Source organism: Solanum lycopersicum, chromosome 9 (genome assembly GCF_036512215.1).
Source record: "Solanum lycopersicum chromosome 9, SLM_r2.1".
In the NCBI taxonomy this organism is placed as follows: Eukaryota; Viridiplantae; Streptophyta; class Magnoliopsida; order Solanales; family Solanaceae; genus Solanum; species Solanum lycopersicum.
The window spans coordinates 54,361,816-54,386,498 of record NC_090808.1 but is presented as its reverse complement, the minus strand read 5'-3'; the positions used below and the strand labels follow the sequence as shown (position 1 = coordinate 54,386,498).

Here is a 24,683-nt window from a genome sequence, read left to right as displayed (position 1 = left end):
AAATGTCTTAAAATGTCAATTATTTAAAAATCATTGTCTTAAGATGTCAATAGTTAAGATTTCAAATAGCCACAAAAATCTTTGTCTTTGAATGTCAATAGTTCAAAAAATAATTTCAATTGTTTTTCTCTTTACCATTTGTCTCACCTGTTATTTCTACAATGATATTCATCACATCCACTGAATTTTCAGCACAATCAACTTTTTTTTCTCTTCTTTATCATCTACTGACTTCTCTGTTGTTTTTTCTCTTTCTTCTCTTCTGCCACTTCATGAATTGTATCACTTTCCACTTAATCAATTGTCACTGTCACTTCATCAACAACATTAATTAACATTGATCAATTACACATATCATATCATCAAATGTCATATAATTAACTGACACTTTATCAACTGTTATTGTCACTTCATCTACAACATTTATTGCCACTGAATCAACTGCATCTGCCACATCATCAACTGACATAAAATTAACCACTATAACATCAAGTGTCGCTGCCACTTCATCAATAACATTAATTGCCACTGGATCAAGTGCGCCTGCCACATCATCAACTACATCTGTCACTTCATCAACAACATCAACAACTGTCACTATAGTCTCATAAAATGAAAATTTGTATGTCCAAGGATCAATTACACATACCACTACATCATAACCTGCCAAACTAACACCTGAGACATCATTAATTGTCAATTCATCAACTACATCACATCACTTTATCAACATGATCACATGTCACTTTGTCAACAACATCAACTAACACTTCATCAACTCTATCCGTAAAATATTCATCAATTGCAACAACGTCTTCACCAACTACTGCAAAGTCTTCATCATTTGTTATAATGTTCACATGTACTATGTTACTTTGACAAGAATTATAGGAATAAATCACTTGACACTAACAACAAATATATACACTAATTTTTTTTTTATTATTATTATTTTAATTCTCTTCAAATTTTTTCCCGTACATAAGCAATAACTTTGTATCGATCTGGTTTCATCGTTATAGAAATTTCAATGGAGAAAATCGGGTCGAATTTTTTTCGTAGTACTAGAATTTTTTCAATCTTGTTCAGATTTGGAGGAATTTGGAGTCATCAAGAAGTAGGAAGATCGGATTGCAATCGGTAGGAGTAAATTTGATTACGTGAATGGATAGATAACTCGTCAAGCAATATATATGACTTTACCGCATTTAAATTGGATAAGTAGATCATCGGGAATTGATTTTGACGATAAGGGCACTTTTTGAGCATAGTGGGCTAAGGGCATGTTGTGAAATGGGGAAATTGAAAACCCCGTAGGAGCTCACTGTCTCGCTTTGTGCCGCTGCAACGGGATTCTTGCCGCTGCAGCAACGCTACTACAACGTGATGGGTGTCGCTGTAGCGGGCGAGACGGAGATAGAATTAAAGAATTTTGAGATATTTCCAGGCGGAGCTCACTGGTTCAATTTGTGCCGCTGCAATGACACTAATTCCGCTGTAGCGACGCTGCTACAGTGGGATGAGTGTCGCTGTAGCAAAGCCGCTACATCGAGATGGGTGCCACAGTAGTGGGATGACATATTTTTAAATCATATATAAAATCCTTAGACGACCTTATTTTGTACTTTTTGACTTATTAAGTTAAAAGACAACCTCTGGGATATTTCAACTCGTTTTCCACCATTCTTGAATGTAGAAGTAAGTTTTTTACTCGTTGAATTTACTTTTCGATCGGATAACATTTTAGAATGCAGAAGGATTTCTTGAAGAATTTTATGGTGGAATTAACCCTAAATTGACTAGTTGGGGTCATGGGTTTGAACTAGGGTTCATAGTTTGTTAGTACCCCGGAAATTTGGTGGTTCTTTATTGATTCTCGTATATAAATTATTGTTTGTAGACCACGAACAAGCAGAATGAAGTTGATTGTGTGCTATATACTTGCTTTGCTTCATTATGATAATACGTATGCATGTTTCAATATTGATCATAGATGTTGAAATAAGATTAAAAAATATCGATACCATGAAATCATGACATAAGTGTGTGATCTTGGTGTGTTACTGTAATATGTCATTTGAATCAGCTGCCACATTCTGGCACACTACCTTGGATCATATTGCAACATTTTGGCATGCTAACTGGGATCGGTTTCCACATTTTGGCATAAAGTTGAATTGAATTACCATGTTTCGGCATGATAATAGTTTGACTTCAAGTTTCGTGAGAGGACCAACTATGTGATGAAGTATATGAATTGTGATGTTGATTCTTATGATAGTATTGAATATGTTAATATTTATGCATGTGTTACAATGTTGTAATTTCTTGTTTATGTTATGTTTCACTAGTGGGATAGTTGCGTAATCCTATCAGTATATGGTGGTTGTGTATTGATTTGCACTTGCTTTTATATTTGTTGAGTACAATGCATCTTCACGCAACTATTGAAAAACTTCACATAGGAGATCGGTGATTGCTTCGAGTTTCAAGGGTGAGCCACATCGTTCGAGCTGCCACGAAATTCTCAGCTTTAGTATATGTCCACCATTTTTCGACCTAGACCTTGTTTTAGTTAGTTAGATAGTTCACTAGAAATTCTTGTTAGATTTGGCTCTCATTTCTAGTTTTGGTATATTGACTTTCAGATTCTAGATTTATCTTCTACATTGTTAGTTAGTTATTAGATCTTTATTTAAGAAAGAAACCTTGTCTTTTGTTATTTAACTTGCTTCCGTAACTTAAGTGCCTTAGTTTTTTAGATCTTTTGCTTGGATTGGTTGCTAGTAACGGTTCTCCCATCGAGTTGTAGTGTGGGTGCCAATCACGATGGTCTGGGTCATGACAAACTTCCACCATTGGTTCCTCTAGGGATAAGACAAATCATTCAGATTTTTCAAATTTCCATCATTAGAAGTACTTGGTACATTTTTCTATCTACAAGAAAAAGAACTCACACAAGGTACATTGTGATCACCCAAATGTTTATCACCTGTAGTGAGGACTGTCACACCTTTCAATTGGTCCTTAATATATCGACAATCGTGTCCTTCATTTCATCTTATATGACTTAAATATTTATGTAATTCTATCTCATCTCACGGACAGTAAGAATGAGGTATGGTGCACAATCTAACAAAAATATAAATATTAAATAATATTCACTAATTTAAAAATATTCTTTGATGTGTACCACCTTAAAAAACGGATAATGAGCAGTTGAGTATCCAATGACTTCCCAACATACTTTTCTAGATACAGAAAAACCTCATATATTCAAACCTCAAATTTATATATAGAACAACAAAAAATATAGGCTATGAAGTACTACACAAATAAATAAGTGTATATCATCAATAGACAAAATAGTTGATAATAATTACCAGAAATACTCAGAAAAAATCATAAAGAGCATAACATGCATTCTTTTTTTGATTATGTATTTCTCCCTGCTTCCTCAAATTAATTCTATTCTTCAGATAGGTCAATGTTAAATCAAATGACTGTTTTTTTCATGGATGACTTTTGAATAAATCTGAATCATCTGTCATTTTGATATGATTTGAATCCACAATCTTAGACCGATCATGGACAAGAAATATCGAGTGAACGAACCAAACTAAAAAATACTTTAATTTTTGTCCTTATTTAATTTCTTACTACTTATTAATCTTATCAACTTTGCACCAGTGATGTTCTTGTTCCTTGTCACCTTGAAATGAAAATTCTCATCTATTTAAAAACATTGTTCAATTTTGATTCACGGGCTTATGCTGAGCAATTCAGCTTCATAATCAATGCAAATTTTTGTAAGCCAAAACATGCTGGGTTGTAATTCACACGAAACTACATTTCACGCAACTTTTTTTTTTTATCATTTTTGACACGTCACAACAACATATAATGGACAATTTTTTCATTGAACATAAAATAATTCGAAATGTGTTTCAAATGTCCAAAGAAGCATTCTTAAATTCATTACACATGTAAACTGTCATTCTTGATCATACAGAGATCTTACCTGGAAATGATCCTAATTTATCTAACCGCGTTGCTAGGCCATACAACTCACCTGAGATATCTCTTGCACAATTTGGCAAGGATAGAGGATCATCCTCTTCTCGACTAGTGTCTTTACTACTCTCCTCACTATCAGTGTCTCCTTCATTACTCTCAACATTATCACTAGCATCAACACTACTATCCTAGTAGTTGTCAATCTCCACCATTGTTTCAGAAACTGAATCAGGGTACGATTCTTCGACTAAATTTTTTTTTACAAATTTTTAAAACAATCTATCTTTCCTTTCTTACTTCTGAGAGCAACAGGAGCAGATTGTTTAGTGTTTCCAAAAATATATTTATCGACCCTAGTTATTAACATAACCAGAGTAAACCTTAAATAAAACATGCAAAATAAATAACAAACAGGAAGCAACAATGCGATTGACAAAAACGTCACTCAATAGGTGAAATAGATATTTTTTTTAAAAAAATAAACAATCAAATAGGGTTAAATATTTATATCTAAACAAAAAGGTCAGTAGCGATCACAAATTTTCATGGAATACGGTGAAGAAATTCATCCTAAACAAGAAAATGAAGAAAAACAGTCCGTAAAAAAGAGTCGTTAAATCATTACACTACTATAACCAAATAAACAATCAAATACGGCTAAAATTTATCAAAAAACACCACTACCGAAAATTCAACTTACCAAAGATGAAAGCTTTGAACTTAGAGAAGAAGATTGAAAAAATCAGATAACGATTTGAGAAGGGTTTAGGACGATGACAAGTGAGAAAATTTTGTGTAAGTTGATGGAAGAGAAGTGTATAAAAAAGAGTTGTGTATGATTACAGTGAAAGAGAAGTGTATGGGGAAGATGAAAATGAAAAGCGGCACATTGTACTTGAAAAAGAAGAAATGTCACCTCGATTTTCATAAATAAAGGATATCTTTTCAGAATATAATATTTTTAAAAATGTATTGGAACTATAATATATTTTTGTAATGTTATATCTTTCCTCCAAGTTTTAAAAACAATAAAGAAGCTCATGATCCCACATTTACAAATATACCTCAAGTTTTAAAAAAAGTCAAAGAGACACATGACCCCACAATTTTTCCTTTTTAAAAAGTTCAATCCTAAAAAATAAAACAAAATAAATTAATGGATATAGAGTGAATTAATTTTTGAAAGTATTTTCAATGCCAATTCTTCTCGAGTTACTTTGTGCCATTTTTTGAGGGATCTCAAAAACTGATAGTTTGTTGTCTTTCTTTTATTTGTTTTTAGTTCTTGAATAAGCAAGAATGTAATTTTTTTTTTAATAACATAAGGCAAATTTAGAAGAAACAGATTGATACCACTGGCAAGCATTGGAGTACAGATCTTTTTCAAAAATAATTTATTACCTTATTATCATTCATCGTTAATTGATCTTTTCTTCAGAGCGTTAGGCTTCAAACTTTTAAGGGCAACTTTCACATATAGCAAACAAAAAATTCATATTCGTATGCTATAGCAAACTTTGCATAATTGCGTTCCATAGCAAACATAAAACTGTATAATTTGCTATACATATACAATTGTATAATTCGCTGGCCTAAATTATATAATTCGCTAGCGTATTTCGCTGCAATTGTATACTTTGTTTTGCATACAGTTGAATCGAATTAAAATGTATGTATATTGCATAATTATAAGTGTATAGCAAGAAGATACATGTTTTTCTCGCTTTATACAAAAACAGAAACACAATATATACACTTCTGTTGTATAAAGCTAGAGAAAATTGTATTTCACTGCAATTGTATAATTCGCAATTGTATAATTCGTTGGCCTTTTTCTCTGCAATATTTGAAGTAAAATGTTTGTAAATTGTATAATTAAGTGTATAGAACGAAGATATACATTTTTGCATGTGTATATATAATTTTTCTCTCGCTTTATACAAAACAGAAACAGAATTATACACTTCTGTGTATAAAGTGAGAGAGGCGAGCGAGAATGCAGAGTGGCGAGCGAGATTTTTGGGAGAGAGACGCTGGCAAATTTTAGCTAATGTTTGCTATGGAGCACAATTAAATCAAACCCTAGCTATTCCATTTAATTTAGGTTATTAGTTTGCTATTATATACAATTTTTCCAACTTTTAAAGCATAATAATGAGGCGTAATGATCTGGTAGACCCTCGTACTTGTATCAGTTTGTATTTTGAACCCTTCTACTTACCCCTTTATCATTTGGACCCTTAATCTAAATAAAACACAATATTTCAAACCCCTTTCTCATCATTTGTGTGTTCATGTATTACACTCAAATTACACATGAAATTTCACGTCATTTTTAATGACACATCAGTATTATTATTATTTTTTAATGACACATCAGAAATGAAATATTTAAAACAAATATATATTTTAAAAAGGTGAAAAAAAATTTCTCTCTCTATGCTCATTTTCCATATTCTCACTTCATCTTCTTACTCCCCACTCTCTACCCTTCACCCCAGTAAGTAAAAATCACCATCTGTCCCTATTCATTTTCCTTTCTTTTCTTTTCTTATTGGTAAAACACATATTCTTTTGTATACCGCCGATAATATGAAAATTCGATCATGGATTTCATCTTCCTCTTCCATCAATACCGCCGCCGACCGCCCCGTTCCTCCGCCAAAAGGGGTATTTTCCAATGATGCAAGCAATTCTCTAAATCCCAGAAATGCCCATGTCACTTTCCTTGCGATGCATAACAATCTGTTATATGCAGCTTCCTCAAATAAAATCAACATTTTCGAACTCATAAATTTCACACTTATCGATACTTTCAACAACAAAGACCCATCTTCTGGTTCTGCAAAATCTGTTATTTTCCTCGACGGTAAAATCTTCGCTGCCCATCAGGATTGTAAAATTCGGGTGTGGAAACTATCACCCAATAAGCAGCATAAACTAATCGCAACTCTTTCTGGGTTAGCTATGAATAAGAATTTGATGTGCTCTGTTTTGTGAAATCGGTGTTTGAAAATTTAGGGAGGTTCAAAATTACGTATATTGAATCGACTAAAGCCCGTGATGATGCAATTAACGTTGTTGTAGTAGGGAAGGACGGAACAATTTTCACAGATTCGGCTGATTAATGGATCGGATTTAGGGGAAATCATATGCAGAGAAGAAAGGTAAAATTGGTTTAGTTGCGACGTTGGAGAAGCATAAATTGGTGGTGAATGTATTGGCGTTAAGCTCCGATAATTCTGTGTTATTTTCCAGTTTGAAGAAGTTTTTGATTATTTTTTGAAAAAGTTATGTGGGGAAGATGATAGATTCTTTTTTTTAATTTTTTTTTATTATATAATTTTAATAATTTAAAATTTAAAATTTAAAATTTTAAAAAATGATGCCCACTCACCTTAAATGCGTGTGGTCAAACTCTCTCGCCAAGTCAGCTATTTTAATGTCACATAAGCATGGTCAACGGTCAGAGGGGTTCAAGATATTGTGTTTTATTTAGTTTAGGGATCCGGATGACAAGGGGGTAAGTAGAAGGATTCAAAATACAAACTAATACAAGTACGAGGGTCCACCAGATCATTCCACCTAATAATGAATTAATGATAACTTAAATATGACTTGTTACAAATTAACCTTCTTTGATGTCCAATAAATAAATTTACATAACTCCTGTTGATAAGTGTTATGAAAATATATAGAGAAAACACATAATTACTCATTAAAGTAAGATTTATTTTTAAAAAAAAAGACACTTAAACTTTGTGAGTTTTTATATTACCTCCTTGTTCTTATTTATAATGGATTTATTATCCCATTATGTGCCTAGGTGAGCTAAGCCAATAAATAAATAAGTAAATATTTATTTTAACATTTATTTAAGATTAGAAATATTGTTTTCTTTTCTTTACTTGTATTTATTTAGTTAAACTTTTTTAAACATTCTCTTTCATCATCTTCTTCATTCAAATTCAAAAACTCAATTATCTTTTTTCTTTGATCTTTTTTAATTTACAAGAGTCATTTACTTCACTCATTTTTATCACTTTTTTTTCTTGTCTTCTTGCTTCTCGTTGTTCCTTTTTCTTCTTTTATCTCCATTTTCAAAAATAAAAATATATGAACTCCATTATTAGATCCAATAGAAAGTATTAAGAAACTTCATTTTTATTTCTATTTTTGTTATGAATATAGAACTCCATTACCTTGCTTTAGTGACTTGAGAGCTTAGTTGATTTGATTGTAGTTATTTACTTAAACTCTATTACCTTGTTTTAGTAACTTAAGAGTTGAATTGATTTGATCGTATTTATGTACTTATAATTTTTCATTAATGTTTAATGTTAAAAAAAATCTAGAGGGAGTTTTGTTGCATCACTATTGGAATATTGCTAGAAAGAAGATGGTAGATTTGAGGTGATTATTATTTTTAATTTAATAGTGATTTTAACAATTTTAATTTAGGGCCCGTTTGGCCATAAATTTTCCAAATAATATTTGGGAAAAATTTGGCAAATAATGTTTGTTCATACAATTTGTCATTATTTGGCAAATATTTTTGGCAAATATCCCAAATTTTCAAATACTAGTTTTTTCTAGTATTTGGGCCAAATATCATTATTTGAGATATTTTAAAAATTAAAATTTTATCCCAATCTTTTATCTTTTACAAAAACACCCTCTCTAGTATTTGCTTGCGTTGTATTACATCATTTTTTACGTGAACACCAAAATAGTGATGAAATATTTAGTGAATATTAAATAATGATATGATTGTTGATAATTGGCTTTAGGTAACAAAGTCATGTACTTTATCTACTTCACGATGTATGAAATAATTCTTGTTGCACTCACTCCAAATTACCACATTGCTTTAGTGTCATGGACATTATTTGCTATTGTTGTAACTAACATTCAATTGACTTGTAATACAAACTTTTAGTTAGTTTTGATAGTTTTTAAAACTTGTGTGTATAAATCATATTTTTCTAAAAAGGTGAAATATATTTCCCAAATTTTATGGCCAAACACATGGTGAAATTTCACTCAAATTTTCACTCAAATAATATTTGCCAAGAATATTTGGAAATCTATGGCCAAACGCTAGCTTAGATTGCAATGATTTGGTGTTTAGTGGCAGAAATAGTCATAACAGTGAAATATCACAGACACTATGTTGAAGGCAGCAATAGCTACTACATTAGAGGATTTATTGCAAAGAACAAAGGGTTTGAGTAATGAAGGCCGAAGAAGAAAGAGGAAAAATTTAAAATAAAGTGAAATAAATAAGAAAAAACACTGAAAATGAAACTAATTAAGAATTAAAAAAATTTAATATGTAGCAGATAACAATTGGTGCGTGATTGCACTTTTTTTTCTTGCAATTGAGGTTTGATGAAAAGTGAGATATTTATATTACTCTTAAATTGTTTAAAGTTTACTAGGACCCCGCAAAGCAGGTGTCTCTTTGAAAACATGTCTTACTTTAATGGAGTAATTATGTATTTTCTCAATTATAAAATAATAACAAAAAAGAGAAAAACTGGGCATCGCCAATCCTACGCTCTATTTTACTCTCCAAATATAGAGTTCTCTATTTTTTCAGATAATCAACTCCAACTCAATTCTCTATTTTACTCTCTAAAAAAGTCTTTTTCTATCTCCTCAAGATTATATTATTATTTCTTTCTCATTCTTATTTTCTTATTTCATAATATATCATTTATTTCTTTTTTTCCATTAATTACTTTGTATAATTCTCATGTCATACAAAATTCTATTTTTTCAATTTTTTTATTTAATAAAATTATATTTTAGTTTGAATTTTAAATACCATAAATTGCACGAAAATATTGTTTGATATATAAATTAATGAACAGATTCAAATAAAAGTGAAATACGATTACATCAACACATAATTTTCGAAATTATTTGTTGCTCCCATAAATGCTCTATTAGTGCATTATGGAGTTCAAAGTGAGCATTTTTATCCTTAATTTTATTATGTCTAGCTAAAAATTATTCGAACCAGAGATTTTCATCTATCACCATTTTTGTCGTTGGAGTAGGAGCCTATACGACATCTTGAATTAGTGCATTAAGGTCACGTTAGTCCTCAATTATCACGTTGTGTAGTATAATATATGTAGTCATTATATCATGTAGCACTTCCTTTCTCCGAAAATGTGACGGTCTTGCAATAATTGCAAAACTCTGAATGCGCATTCCATATCTTTTCGATATGATTCTTGTTTCATCGCAAATTAATTATTATGTTATGTATTATATTTTATCTTTTATTAAATTATTATGTTATGTATTGCATTGTTATCTTGTATTTACATTAAATTTTTAATCTTACCATTTTAACTTTGTGTATTCTTTATAATGAAAATTAATAATAAAATAAAATTTTATTTTTGATGAAAATTATACAAAATATATTAATTTGAAATTAAAGTAGTATATATTAAATAATATATTTTTTAAAATATTATATTACATTTTAAAAGAATTATGAATATTAGATATTTAATTAATGAAACTAAATGTAAAATAATATGATAATTGGAAAGTAATGAAAATAATAATAAAATATTAAAAAAGTAAAATAGAGAGTACTATTCAACTCTCTAAATTTGAAGAATAGAGAGTTATTTGGAGGTGAGTTGGAGTATCCATTCTTGATTTTACTCTCCAAATATAGAGAATGAAGAGTAAAATAGAGGTGAGTTGGAGATGACCTTATTATTTCTCTTGAGCATAATTTTACAATGAAAAGAATTCACTATTTATAGAAAAAAATTGACTTGATATAAAGTTAGAGTTCCTAAATTTCACGATATGTTTATAACACAAAAAACATTTAAATTCAATTTCCAAACAAAATTAAAGAAGTAGTATTCTCAAGACTTTTTATTTTTAGATAAGTACTAAAATGTAAATTGATAAAAATAATTATTTATTTTTTCTTTTTAAATAGTATTATTTGTAAAGTGAATATGTACGTATTCTTTCGGTAATTGAAACTAACTCACTTCTTGAAAAAATTGACCAAACAATAATTATTTTCGAACGCTAACAACAATGATTTGATTTTCAAATGATTTTTCCAAATATAAATTGTAAAAACTCCTAAGCACTTCATTGGAAAAAAAAAAGAAATAAAAACTTTTAGAAATAAGTTGTTTTTTTGTTTGATCACGTGAGACAAAATTATAATACGAATTCATATGAGTTTAAATTAAAGTTTTATTTGGACATATAATTTAATTTTTAAGTTAGGATTGTTACTCATAAATATAAACATTCCATAAAATTATGAAAGCTATTAAAATTTTCCGATATACACGATCTTACCAAGTAAATAAATGTATAAGTACAATAAAACAAAGCTATTTTTTTAAAAATAGAATATTTATTGATCAAACTTTAGTTCAATAAAAAAGAAAAATAACATGAATTATAGTGTATATTCGTTAATATAATTTCCTCACATAGTACAAACAATCTCCTCACATTGAAAGTGCATTTCTCAATATAAATGATTTAAAGCTTAATAAAAAGTAATAATATCAATTTAAAATTTTGTTTACCATGAAGAAAATGATTGATAACTATAAAACAGTGATTTTGTAAAATACAAAATACAAACTTATAGGTAAATTTTTGTATTTAAAGATGTAAAATCTATCCTGAAATTTTCAAATCAAGCTTTTTAGATTATTTGAGATTTCATCTCATGATTTCAGAGATGTTATAGCACATTCAAACGCTCAAATTTCATCTCATAATATCAAATCACGAAATAAAAGCATATGCCAAAAACATCTACATAAAGCTTCACCAAAAAGTCTCAAGCTTTAGTGGTGAGGAGAAACAACTTTATTGTGCTCTTTTTTCCCCCGCTGATTGTGCTGTAAATTAAATTAGCCGTTAAAATATTCAAGGTCGATGGATAATCTATGATTAGCTTTATATAGTTACCTTTATGTTTTTAAGTTCATTGAAATATATTGACTAATCTATGCTTATTAGTCCATGAGATTTTGATTTTCCTTGATGACGAAGACAACAAGATGGAGATTGATTTGAAAGCTAAGCTATTGAATATATAAATATAGAAAAAGCAAAAAGCCTAAAAACAATCATATAAGAGAATGCTGGAATTCTAAGCATGAAGTATCCTATGCATTATTGTTTGTGGTCATAAATAGGAAAAAAGTTGAAATAAAGTTGGGAGAAAAATGATTGAATAACAGTTCATTAATTCCCTAAATTGCAGCCAAGAATGTTGGGGGGAAAAAATAAGTTGATGCAGTTTTCGTATAGAATTCTCCAAAGAAATATTATTTTTGAAAAATCTAATACGTACCTATTGATACTTTTGAAATATCAAATCTAACATAGAAAAAAAAATATACTTGCAATACTGGTTAAAAAGTGATGTTATGGTAATTTTCAATAGTTAAAGGTAATATACTATACATACTACTTAATTATCTACGTCGAATATTTGCACCTAATTAAAATAATTAAGTTTTACAATCAATAAAGCTAAATCAAAATACACATCACTTGTCCATAGTTAAGTGCTAAAAAATGTATATCAAAAAATATGTATTTGACATTTATTTATTTGATGTAAATATTTGTCGCAAGTTTTTACTGTAAATGATATTTTTTAACTTGAAAATTAACATTAAAGGAAATTACAATTAAATAAAAGTTAATTTAAATCTTTATGATAGGTTAAGAGTATTTTTGACCAATGAGAATTTGGGGCAACGGTTATGATTGAGTATACTAAGAACAACAACTATCATGTATGGACTGCATGAAATTAGACACTATTTCACGTATTGTCTCTCATTTTTCTTTGTATAATAATAAAAGACGTGCTTATCAATGGAGACAACAGCTATCATCATTAATCATTGCTCTCTACTCTCTACTACTCATTTCCATGTGGTATCAACCACGACCTCTCCCTTTGCTTTGATATCATATTAAAATGTGTAATTATTTTATTTAAAAATTTACTCTACTAGAAAGAACTTACATTTTTTATTATGCAATTATATTCTCAACAATTCTGACCACTCTAGTAGTTGATCCTTGTAGAGTCACACCACCAACCGGTGCATGGACAATAACTTAAGTACGAATAATATAACGTGGTATCCAAATAAGGAAAAAATTGATTTTGATATCATATACATAGAGGCGGAGCTAGGTGGAGGTTTATGAGTTCGGATAAACTCATTAGTTTTTCCGCAGATTCTATATTTGTATTAAAAAATTAAATAACTATATGTATAGTAACATGTGAAAACTCACCAACATGGGTTCTGATACACTGGTGAGAGTGATTCACCCTTAACGAGAGTTCTCGTGTTAGAGCCCTGAGTATGAAGAAAATCTTGTTGGGAGAGCCACCCCCGCATGAGCCCTATAATGCTCGATCCGAATTTAGTCGAAGCTCCAACGTGGGCTCCGAACACCGGATGGCAAAAAAAAATGTGAACCCCAAAAAAAATTGGTTTTAGAACCCCAAACTCCTCACCTTGGTTCCACCTTTGCATATGGAAAATGTTCACATATGTTATTAAACTTTGAGAAAAAGAAGGTTTATGTTATTAATTAGTAGTTGGGGTACCATTATCTTTTAACTGTCAGATTTTGTGGTTTTGTAAAATCATTTTTCTACGTGGTCCCTTACTAGAGGTTCACACCACCAAAATTAAGAAAAATATGTCATCAAACTTTAAGAAAGATTGATCGATGTCATTCATTAATAATTGAGTTCAACTGTGATAACTCAAACACTAAAACTAGCTCTTGCAAAAAGGATTTCCAAAATTCATTCCGTCTTTCCTTAGTCAATATGAGACTCTAACTGTCCCTATGATCATTTTCCCGTTAACACATTTTCAAAGACTATCAAAATCACATCTTAACCTTTACTCAACTCTGTCAACAAAGCAACAGAAAAAGAAAGTAGAAAAGGACTTCTTGTCTTCTCTTTTTTCCCTACTCACTTCCTCTCTTCTTTTCCTCCCCTGCAACTTCTTCCTCTGCTTCAATGGAGCTGCATTGGTGGTACTATTCTTGGTTCCTTCTATCTTCTATCTTCATCAAAGTTGCTTTTTGTGATCCTGAAGGTACGCTTCAGAGGCAGATACAAGATTTAAACTTACGAATTCAACCTTTAAACATTCTTATATTGTACTTCTAAAATTATGACTACAAAATGTACTATTCCATTTTATCTCTTGATTTTACTTCTTCAAACTCTTTTTTTCTCCCTTATGTAAATTTGAAATTATATTTACATGTATGTCTGTGTTCAACACATGTGAACTCATAAACTTTAAATCATGAATCTGCCATTGTCAGTATGCATTACATTGAAAGAAAATAGAAGAGGTTTTAAGATGATAGGTTGCTTATGTTGTGAAATGTGCAGGATTCTTGAGCTTGTCTTGTGGTGGAAATACTACTTATGTTGATTCCTCCAACATTACATGGACACCAGATGGTGCCTATATCTCAGCTGGTAACATGACCACTGTTGATTTTATAGAGGGTTCCTCTTCGTCTACTCTCCCAATTAGGTTCTTTCCTGATTCGCCACGTAGAAAATGTTACAAGATTCCAGTGAAGAATGTGTCATCCCTTGTCCTTGTCAGGACACAGTTTGTATATAAGAATTATGATGGACATAATAAGCCACCTGCATTCTCTGTTTCTCTTGGGAGGGCTATCACAACAAATGTCAATCTTACGCATACTGATCCGTGGATCGAAGAGTTCATATGGCGAGTTGATAAAGACATTCTGTCTTTATGTTTTCACTCTCTTCAAGGTGGTGGATTTCCAGTCATTTCATCCCTTGAACTTAGGCCACTTCCTCAAGAAGCTTACAGCAATGCCTTGGGAGATTTTCCCGATAAGTTGCTGAGGAAATGTTATCGTATCAACTGTGGTTATAATTGGCCTTTGAGGTCTGAACTAACTCTCACTTGTCAATGATGTTATGTATGACTTATCGCTTGTTTAGTCCTTAGTTTCTGTTGTTTTTTGTGCTATGTAAAAGGTATCCGATTGATCAGTATGATAGAATTTGGGATGGTGATGAGGATTTCAGCCCATTTCATGTGTCTTCTGGTTTTGATATTCAAGCCAATTTCAATGTGTCGGTTCTGAAAGAGGGCCCTCCTGTAGCTGTTCTTCAAACCGGAAGAGTTTTGGCACGGTGGAATGATATGACATATAAATTTCCTATTGATCACCAAGGAGATTACCATATTGTTCTCTACTTTGCTGGGATTCTGCCTGTCTCCCCTTCATTCGATGTATTGATAAATGAGGATATCGTTCAATCAAACTACACAGTTAATCGATGGGAAGTCAGTAGTCTGTTCTTTACAATGAAAGGAATCGAGAGCTTGAACATCACATTGAAGACTGTCCACTACTATCCATATATCAATGCTCTTGAGGTTTATGAGATCCTAGACATTCCCTTAGAAACTTCTTCAACAACAGGTTCTAATACAGTTTTATTGATTTTTCGACCTTTAAACGAGTCTGTTAGAACCAGTCAGACCAACTTTTGACATTTTTTATGCTTGCAGTTTCAGCCCTACAGGTTATTCAGCAGTCAACTGGTCTAGATCTTGATTGGGAAGATGATCCATGCTCTCCTAAATCATGGGAACACATAGAATGTGAAGCAAATCTCGTAACTTCATTGTATGTCAGTTGACCCGAGAACAACGTTTTCCTTTTCTTTTCTTTCTCTTGGTCTTATTTTTGTTAAGAGCAGAACATAATAAAATTAAGACTTTATATAGGGAGTTTTTTGATGTAAACTTGAGGTCAATCAGCCCAACATTTGGTGACCTACTGGATCTCAAATCACTGTAAGATCAGTCTTAACAACTTACTTAAGAGCCACTGTTTGGCTATCTTGGCTTACTTATTTGAGGTTCCACTTGTTGCAGGGATTTGCATAATACTTCACTTGCTGGAGAGATACAAAACATCGGCAGCCTGCAACATCTTAAGAAGCTGTAATACTTGATCTCGAGGAATTACCATGTTAAGTTAAAGTACTTGAGAGAGCATCGTCTAAAATAAGTTGTGTTCTCTCACCTTTGCAGGAACTTGAGCTTTAATCAACTTACAGCTTTTGGTTCAGAGTTAGAGGACTTGATAAACCTTCAAATTTTGTAAGCCTCACTGTTTGCATTTAGATAGTGACTTCCTTCATTCTTCCTAGCTAGTCCTGTTCAACAAATTTTAAAATTAATGTGTTTACTGTTGAAGGGACTTGCATAACAATAGTTTTCAAGGAACAGTACCCGAAAGCGTTGGAGAACTGAAGGACCTCCACTTGCTGTGAGTGAGGAAAATATATCTGGCATTTTGAACTTCTTAAAGTACTTCAGCTGATGAATTGTTCTAATTTACCCCTCTGCAACATTCAGGAACCTAGAAAACAACAAGCTGCAAGGTCCCCTGCCACAATCTTTGAACAGAGAGAGCTTACAAGTCCTGTATGAAATCAGAAAGCCTTTTTTGTTTTTTGTTTTTTGTTTTTTGCTTCTCATGTCAGTTTCTCGGCTTATAGTTTTCCCCCTTTTTGCAGATCATCAGGAAATCTGTGTCTTTCCTTCACTATGTCTTTATGCAATGAATTCTCAAGAAATCCTACGATTGAGACACCACAAGTCACTGTCTTTGCACCCACAAAGCACAAGCGCCATAATAGATTCATAGTTATAGTTGGTGCAGTTGGAGGAGCTGTGTTTGTTCTATTCATTGTCTTCATATCAGTATTATTGTACATGAGGCGAAGAAAAAGTGGAGATACATATGCATCAAGTATGAAAAAAGTCAACTTTTCTTTAACATTTCAGGATATTGATCAATCTAGTTCTAAACATGCACATTTTTCTAATTATAGGAACTGCAGCAGAAATGAAAAACTGGAATGCTGCAAAAGTATTTTCATACAAAGAGATCAAAGCTGCTACAAACAACTTCAAAGAGGTTATTGGGCGTGGTAGTTTTGGATCTGTTTATCTTGGGAAGCTTCCTGATGGTAAACAAGTTGCTGTCGAAGTTCGATTCGATAAAACTCAATTAGGTGCTGATTCTTTTATCAATGAGGTTCGTCACTATACCCATGCTAGTTCAGTTCCAGTCTACAAAGAAAAAAGAGATTTAAGAGCTCTCTTTGTTATCTGTAGGTATCCCTTCTATCACAAATCAGTCATCCAAGTCTTGTTTCGTTAGAAGGATTCTGCCATGAATCAAAGCAACAAATTCTAGTTTATGAGTATTTACCTGGAGGATCACTGGCTGATAACCTTTATGGTACATCACACATGATTCACCCATATTCACACTTTAAATCCATCATCCTCTTCTTTCACATATTGTTTTCTAACTCTTAATAACTGCCTTAGGAGCAATGAGCAAGAAATTGACACTAAGCTGGGTGCGCAGACTGAAAATTGCAGTTGATGCTGCAAAAGGTATGTGTAAAGAGAGACATTATCATTACTCTAACTCATGTTCAATTGGAGTTCTACCATGGACAACAAATCTTCTGTCCAACATCGGTTGCCTATGTTTTTTTCGAGTTAATTCCTAGGTTATTCAACTTATGGAATATCCTACTAAAGTCATTTTTGTGGATTCTGTTTCCTCCCAGATACTTGAAAGTTTTATGATGTAGCATTAAGTTTAAGATAGTTTTCAATGTTTTGATTATATAACTTGTTAAGGTTTGGATTACTTGCACAATGGAAGTGAGCCAAGAATCATACACCGTGATGTGAAGAGCAGCAATATACTTCTGGATGCAGACATTAATGCTAAGGTATCTGATTTTGGCCTTTCTAAGCAAGTAACTCAATCAGATGCAACTCATGTTAGCACTGTTGTCAAAGGCACTGCTGGCTATCTTGACCCTGAGTAAGCTTCAAGTCACTCATCATCCAGTTTAATATTTGGTCCTTCCTATCCTTATTCTTAAACCTCTCTTACTACTTGTCCTCAGATACTATTCCACTCGACAGCTCACAGAAAAGAGTGACATATACAGTTTTGGAGTCGTTCTTCTTGAGCTTATTTGTGGCCGAGAACCACTTAGCCATTCAGGGTCTCCAGATTCCTTCAATTTAGTTCTATGGGTAAAAAACAAGTCTTATAATGTTTTACACAGCAAAGCACTTAATTGACTTCCAATAATCCTCATATGTTGTAAACTAATTGTGAAAATTTCAGGCAAAGCCGTACTTGCAGGCTGGTGCATTTGAGATAGTAGATGAGAGCATAAAAGGAACATTTGACACAGAAAGCATGAGAAGGGCGGCTTTAATCGCCTCAAGGTCAGTGGAGAGGGATGCATTGCGAAGGCCGAGTATTGCAGAAGTATTAGCTGAGCTCAAAGATGCATACAGCATTCAACTTTCCTATTTAGCATCTGAAGGACTAGCCAATTGATAAATTAGACCTTCACTACTGCAGATTACAATTTGCAAATATAAGCTTTCTCTATTTGAATTAAATGTTAATGTAACTCTATGACAACTTCTAAATTTGAGTCGGGAATATTTTAAATTATTGATATATATCACATATAAAGGTCTCCTTTCACCTTGGAAGATAGGGGAAGTCATGGATGATTGTTAACAAATAATAACAATGTCCATCCAGGCTTGCATCAGTGCCCACCTCTACATTCTTTACGACTTGTGAACCAATCATAAAAGTAATGAGTAGGCCTAACCAGAAAACTGGTGCCGTAGATATAGGAATAATGCTGTAGAAGCAGCCACTGCATAGGGGAATACAGTCCAGATTCCCTGCACATTGCATAGGAACCATAATTGGATTCTTTGGTAATAAATGCAAATTTGGACAGAGAAAAAGAATAATGTTGTACCACTACAGTAGCAACTGTTGCAACGGCAAATACTGGACGCTCTCTTAGTAAAAATCCAATTGTCAACTGCATTTTGGAGTAAATGAAAAGGAGATAATGCATGAAAACCAGGTAAACTTAAAACTGGTAATCTGTTTCAAACACAAGACTAGTAACCTGAATTGGAAGAGTTATCAAGCCACCACAACAGACACCAGCAAAGAAACAATCTGGTGATATATCCTGCAATATTTATGAGCAGAGAAATGATTGAAACAGTTATAAATATCTGTTTAGCACGGAAGAATGCATTGAGTTGCTAACAATTTCTACATGGGGTAATAGCTACAACATAACACCATCATAAGATTTATGCATATAGACTTAGGGAAATTGGTTGCATTGCATTCTCAGTGATTGAATTTGTAGTCTGAGTAGGCTCAGAAATAGCAAAAGGAAAGTTGTAACTGAGGGTCGCTGGGTCTGTCCATCTTCTGTTCATACAGGACTTTTACACTTAATATATCAATCATTTCTACGATGAAATGAAATCATCAAAACTTCTAAGCATTGTATCATCCCTACATATCTGACACCTTTTGTTCTCTAGGTAATAGTATCATGCCTCAAAGCTTGTAGTACCCAAAAAAGGGAACAAGAAAGTAGCAGAAGATGGTTTAGCTGATCTAACCCTCAGCATGTTAAGAAGGAAAACAGAAAAAAATCACGCACCAGAGTCCCTGCAAGGAAAGCAGTGGGATTTCTTACTCCAAGAGAAAACCGTTCCACTGCATCAGCATAGGAAAAACCACCAGTAAGCAATTATCAAGGTCCAGGAACAAGAAGATCATATTAGTTAGAACAAGTATTTTCCAGAAATATGATAGCTCAACAAGAAACATCAGTTGTTTTAGAATGTGAAGAGAAGTTCAGAGCTTTAGGCATACGGACATAAGGATTAAGACCAGAAGTCCAGAATTATGCAAACACTTGTGATAGCGGATAAATTTTGAGGTAGATCACTAATTTCAGTCTGATATTTCCAGGAAATAGAGAATCTTAACAAATAATTAAATCGTACTCCTCGTGTACCAACATACATATGTGATCATACTGATACTACATTATGATCATAGTAATAAGTGTACACGTATCCAATGGGTTAAAAACCATGAGGTTTCAGGTTCAAATCCCAAAGAAACCAAACACACTAGGTGATTGCACCCCATCTGTCCAGGCCCTGGTGGACAGAGTTACCCAGTACTTGTGCTGGTGGGTGGTGGGAGGTAGCAGATACCCGTGGAATTTAGTCAAGGTTCGTGCAAGCTACCTCAAACACCACAGTTATGTAAAAAAGAAAGAAAAGTGTGAGCATATCAGTGGAAGCAAGGGTTCACAATGATTAAAAGTTCCCACAATGCAAGAGACATTGGATTAAATTCAGCATCTTTGTTGCAACTCACCAAAACCAATGAGATTCCCATGTTTTTGTACAGCGTTTGTAATATCTTTTGCCTTCTGATTTCCGATCCCTAACTACAACCAAATTGACTCTGAATTTCCAAAATCAAGTTCATATACTTTTTAACTAAGGCAAGGAGGCTGAATATTTTAACACGAATAATATGCTTGGTAGCCAAAACAAACCTTTGAGCAAATATCATCGGATGCACCAGATTGCTTAAAAAGCATCCCAAGGTAAAAAGGTATCATATCACTGATGCAAACTCCCCTGAATATTCAGGATCCACAACAATATTAGCATTGTGGAAATCACTGTTTCTACATAATCAATTTTTACTGGCACTGAAGGTGCATAAAATCTTTTAATACAATAGAAGAAAAAGAAGGTTGTGTGTACTGCAGAATCATGAAAGGTTGGTCTGCACATGCATTCATCGAAATTACTCAGAGGACACAGTTTTAACTAACCAGTACACCCAGAGAATAGTGGATGTTATATATGGAGAATTCCTGGAAAAGGAGTTCACTAGTGATTGCCACGTCCCATCTAGAACAAGCATCCGTGCTATAGAGATTCCAACCTACACCATTCGTCAATGAATTTGACTATAATAGTGAACATCATGAAGAAGGATAACAAGCCATTCTAGTGCCTATTCAAATGAATATAATAGTGAACATCATGAATAAGGATAACAAGCCAACTTAGCGCCTATTAAAATCACTATAATAGTGAACATAATGAAGAAGGATAACAAGCCAACTTAGTGCCTATTCATAGACACTAAATAACAGCATAGTTCTAGCTTTTAACTGTTTTTTAGGCAGGGTTCTAGCTTTTTAACTTAATAAACTTTTGAAGCTTCTTTACAACTCTTTTCTCCAGTTGGCCTCTCACTTTTTCCTCACGTCACTAAAGAGAAACTCTGAAGTCTCTAATTTTAAAAGCAATGTCAAATCAAAAGAAAAATAATCGCAGAAAAACTATACTATTTGTAACGTGGCCATGAATCAGAAGACTTGTCAGCAGGGAAGTTCATGAACAGAAGTACCAGCATAGGAGACGGACCCATATATTCAAAGCCTCCTCACTGATAAAAAGTCCAAAACCAGCTGCCATCAGAAGCCAAAAGTAGATCCATCTGAAGAATGAGTAGTACAAGGGCTTAATATCACATCCGCGTATGCTAATAGATAAGAGATCCAGGATATCAATTATATTGAGCATCTATCATAGTAGTCGAATAAAGTATAATAAACATAAGGTTGATCTTGTTTTCTTCTTATATCATGGTGAAAATCCTGATGAATGAAAAGTCGCAAGGATAATTAGTTGCTTACCCTGGAGCATATTCTGGCAGCATGACTCTATAGCCAAAAGCTTTGAAAGAAAAACCAGGAGCAGGTGTAGAAATTGTGGAAGATGATGATCCATCAACCAGAAATTGAATTCCAAAATTTGATCCTTGATTAGGCTGCTTAAGGCCTATAGATAGAAATGTAATAGTAGCAGCTATACCTAATGCAATTGCCAGTTTTGCCAAAAATGAACTTCCTGTGCGAACAGTTTTATCTTCCAGACTACCAGTTAATTCATCAGAAGCCTTGTGCACTATCTCCTCAGCATCCTCCGAATGTCCGGCATCATAATTTTTAGCACTCACAAGCTGAAATTTTTTGATCCTACACTTTGAATAGAGAATTTGCCATCACTTATACAAGGCCCCTTACAGTGTATAGATAAGCTCGGTACACTGAATGTGTTCATTAGCTGTTTAAGGAGAGACCTCTTGAATTTCTAGGTGATACATAAATAAGAATATAATCAAATTACAAATAGCATTAGATAAAACATCTCCATGTACATTCAATTCACAAAATGTACAGGCATTTATGATGTTGTATACACTAGCACTAAGTTGGAAGCGAACATAAAAGGGGCTTACGATTCTACTCTAAGAGTTTAAAGAGTATATATCAACTGCCCCTAGGACGTCAGTCAAGTGGTAAGTGCAGCATGTAACGTGTAGGTTAGGCGCACATCACAGGTTTGACCTGCCGCATACAAAAGTCTGATGATTAAGTGGAAAAGGATAAAGGGAGGACTCTTTAGTTATCTAACGAATTTCAAACCGTGTTCCCCTCAAGGATCTCTCGGTTATTAAAAGAAGTAATATAGATCTGCCTTCTTTCATCAGATCTGCCACTGCTTTTTAGCACAGGTTTATTTTACATAGTCATAGATGTTTTCAACATCTTTATGTTGGTGAACAAAGACGTGGGGACATTTCTATGATTTTACATAGCCTCGAGGTAGTGGTAAGGTCTGCGTATATTCTACCCTCCCCAGACCTCACTTGTGAGATTTCACTGAGTATGTTGTCATTGTTGCTGGTTCCATGCTACTAAATTAGTGATGTCCAATATGACAAAAAAAAAAAAATTGCACCGCATATTACAAATATAGATTTTAGAGATATCCAAGCAACCACCTACCCTACCTTACCTTCCCTCCCTTTGGAGTGATGACCAAAAAAATCAAATAACAGTTCATCAAATCCAAATTTGTAGGGTTCCATCCAGAATTTCCGAACTAACAGTAACATAGCCAGTATAGTCCCACAAGTGTATTTGAGGAGGATTGGTTGTACGAAGACCTTATCCCTATCTTTCTAGAGTAGAGAGGTTGTTTCTGAGACCCTTGACTCAGGAAAATTGTTTTTCAGAACACGTTCCAAAGAAATGGAAATAAAAAACACTACTTCCTTTTCCCAATTTATGCAAGACCTTTTTGACTTATAGTACTTTCTACCTAGTTTTCAATATATAAATTAATTCAAAAAATTTGAAGATCCCTGGCCCGAATTCAGGCTCAAAATTAAATTATTTGACTCTCGATATCTTGAATCGTGACACATAAATTGAGAAAAAGAGAGTATGATGAAAATATGGGATATAGTACAAGTAATGCCTAGACTGTAACCGAAATCTCAGACACACACCTTAACTAAACTAAGGTCTTATTACCCCTTGAACTCGTTCTTTTTTTGTAATTTTATACACAAAAAAAAGGGGTTCAAGATAATAAAACATTACTTTAGTTACGTAGTATTTCTTAAATTTCTATTGCAGATTAGGGGATAGTTGTCCCTCAAAATATTGAATAGAGAAAAGTACTCATAGTAAAGATAAACGATAACCAAATTAATGAAACAACAAGTAAACTTCAAAAGACTGAATGAATCCATTTGTATCTATTCCGCTCTGTTAAGGCATTTAGTATTCAATATCATCATATTTAAACCATACTTACACATACAGCAACCATTCTCCTTTATAGGAAGTTAGAAATTGAGTATATTTTAAACTTACAGCAATACCTAGAGTATGAGGAGTAATTGTACTGCCGGAGTTTCCAGTGTCTCCGAGTAAAACGGGCGAGGTGATTAAATTGTGGTAGAGCTGCAGATTGAGATGAAGATAATGAAAGAGAAAGCAATATCTGATTATTACATAAAGTCACCATTATCTCTTCTCTTGTGTAGCGGGTTGTGATTGTGGTGGTAGTTGTTTGTTTACCGGGCGGGAATAAGGAGTATATGCTCTTCGGGATGAGAAAATCTTCAAGTCCTGAAAAATTGACACGTGTTAGATCTGATTAGATGTTTGTGGACCCAATGAATTGATAGTCTCATATGCGTTTGAGATACTCCAAATCACCAATCTCCACTCTTCTGGGAAAAACCAATTTAGATGGTCCACAGCATACTAAGGTCTAGACTTTGACTAGATAGTTTAAAATCGAATCGAAATTGATAAGTTGAATTAATAAAAAATTTATTGATTTATAGTAATTGGATTATTAATTTAGCAATTTTGATAACGGTTTTGATTTTTTTATTATTTGATTATCGATTTTTAATGATTTGAAGTTTTTTCTTAATAGGTTAACTGATAACCCGAAAGTAAATTAAATAATTATATTTATATTATTTTGTATAATAAGTCATCGACTTAGAGTTTAATTCCCTACTTATTTTTTGTTGTCTCAGAGACTTGGTTATTTAACAATGTAAAAGTGTTCTCTTTTGAGCAAGATGTAACTTGTGATCTCAAGTGCATGGTTTATTTGGTTTATCACCTTGTTTCTAAGTGATTTTCAATATTTTTTTTGTGTCAAATCTTAACGATTAAATCGATAACGATCAAAAACCACCAATAACGAATAAGCCAATATGTTAAAGGTTCTATAACGATTTAGCAT

At 32.7% G+C, this 24,683-nt stretch overlaps 2 protein-coding genes across 2 annotated transcripts; one reads left to right on the top strand and one right to left on the bottom strand.

Annotated features, from left to right (window-relative positions):
* The first annotated feature begins 13,883 nt into the window (after positions 1 to 13,883).
* LOC101255331 (probable LRR receptor-like serine/threonine-protein kinase At5g48740) lies at positions 13,884 to 18,669 on the top strand. Its single transcript, XM_004247035.5, has 16 exons — positions 13,884 to 14,177; positions 14,483 to 15,020; positions 15,113 to 15,564; positions 15,654 to 15,771; positions 15,873 to 15,941; positions 16,023 to 16,091; positions 16,182 to 16,250; positions 16,348 to 16,419; positions 16,509 to 16,577; positions 16,670 to 16,905; positions 16,988 to 17,193; positions 17,274 to 17,400; positions 17,493 to 17,561; positions 17,814 to 18,003; positions 18,089 to 18,221; positions 18,316 to 18,669. Exons 1-16 carry the CDS (start codon positions 14,099 to 14,101, stop codon positions 18,532 to 18,534), a joined length of 2,715 nt encoding a protein of 904 aa, XP_004247083.1. The 5' UTR covers positions 13,884 to 14,098; the 3' UTR covers positions 18,535 to 18,669.
* On the bottom strand, positions 18,566 to 24,165 carry LOC101255624 (uncharacterized). Its single transcript, XM_004247036.5, has 10 exons — positions 23,800 to 24,165; positions 21,761 to 22,102; positions 21,489 to 21,561; positions 20,888 to 21,000; positions 20,603 to 20,687; positions 20,419 to 20,491; positions 19,688 to 19,743; positions 19,133 to 19,198; positions 18,977 to 19,042; positions 18,566 to 18,896 (listed from the first exon to the last, which is right to left on the bottom strand). The coding sequence occupies exons 1-10, from the start codon at positions 23,943 to 23,945 to the stop codon at positions 18,816 to 18,818; spliced, it is 1,101 nt and encodes a 366-aa protein (XP_004247084.1). The 5' UTR covers positions 23,946 to 24,165; the 3' UTR covers positions 18,566 to 18,815.
* Between the last annotated feature and the right edge of the window lie 518 nt (positions 24,166 to 24,683).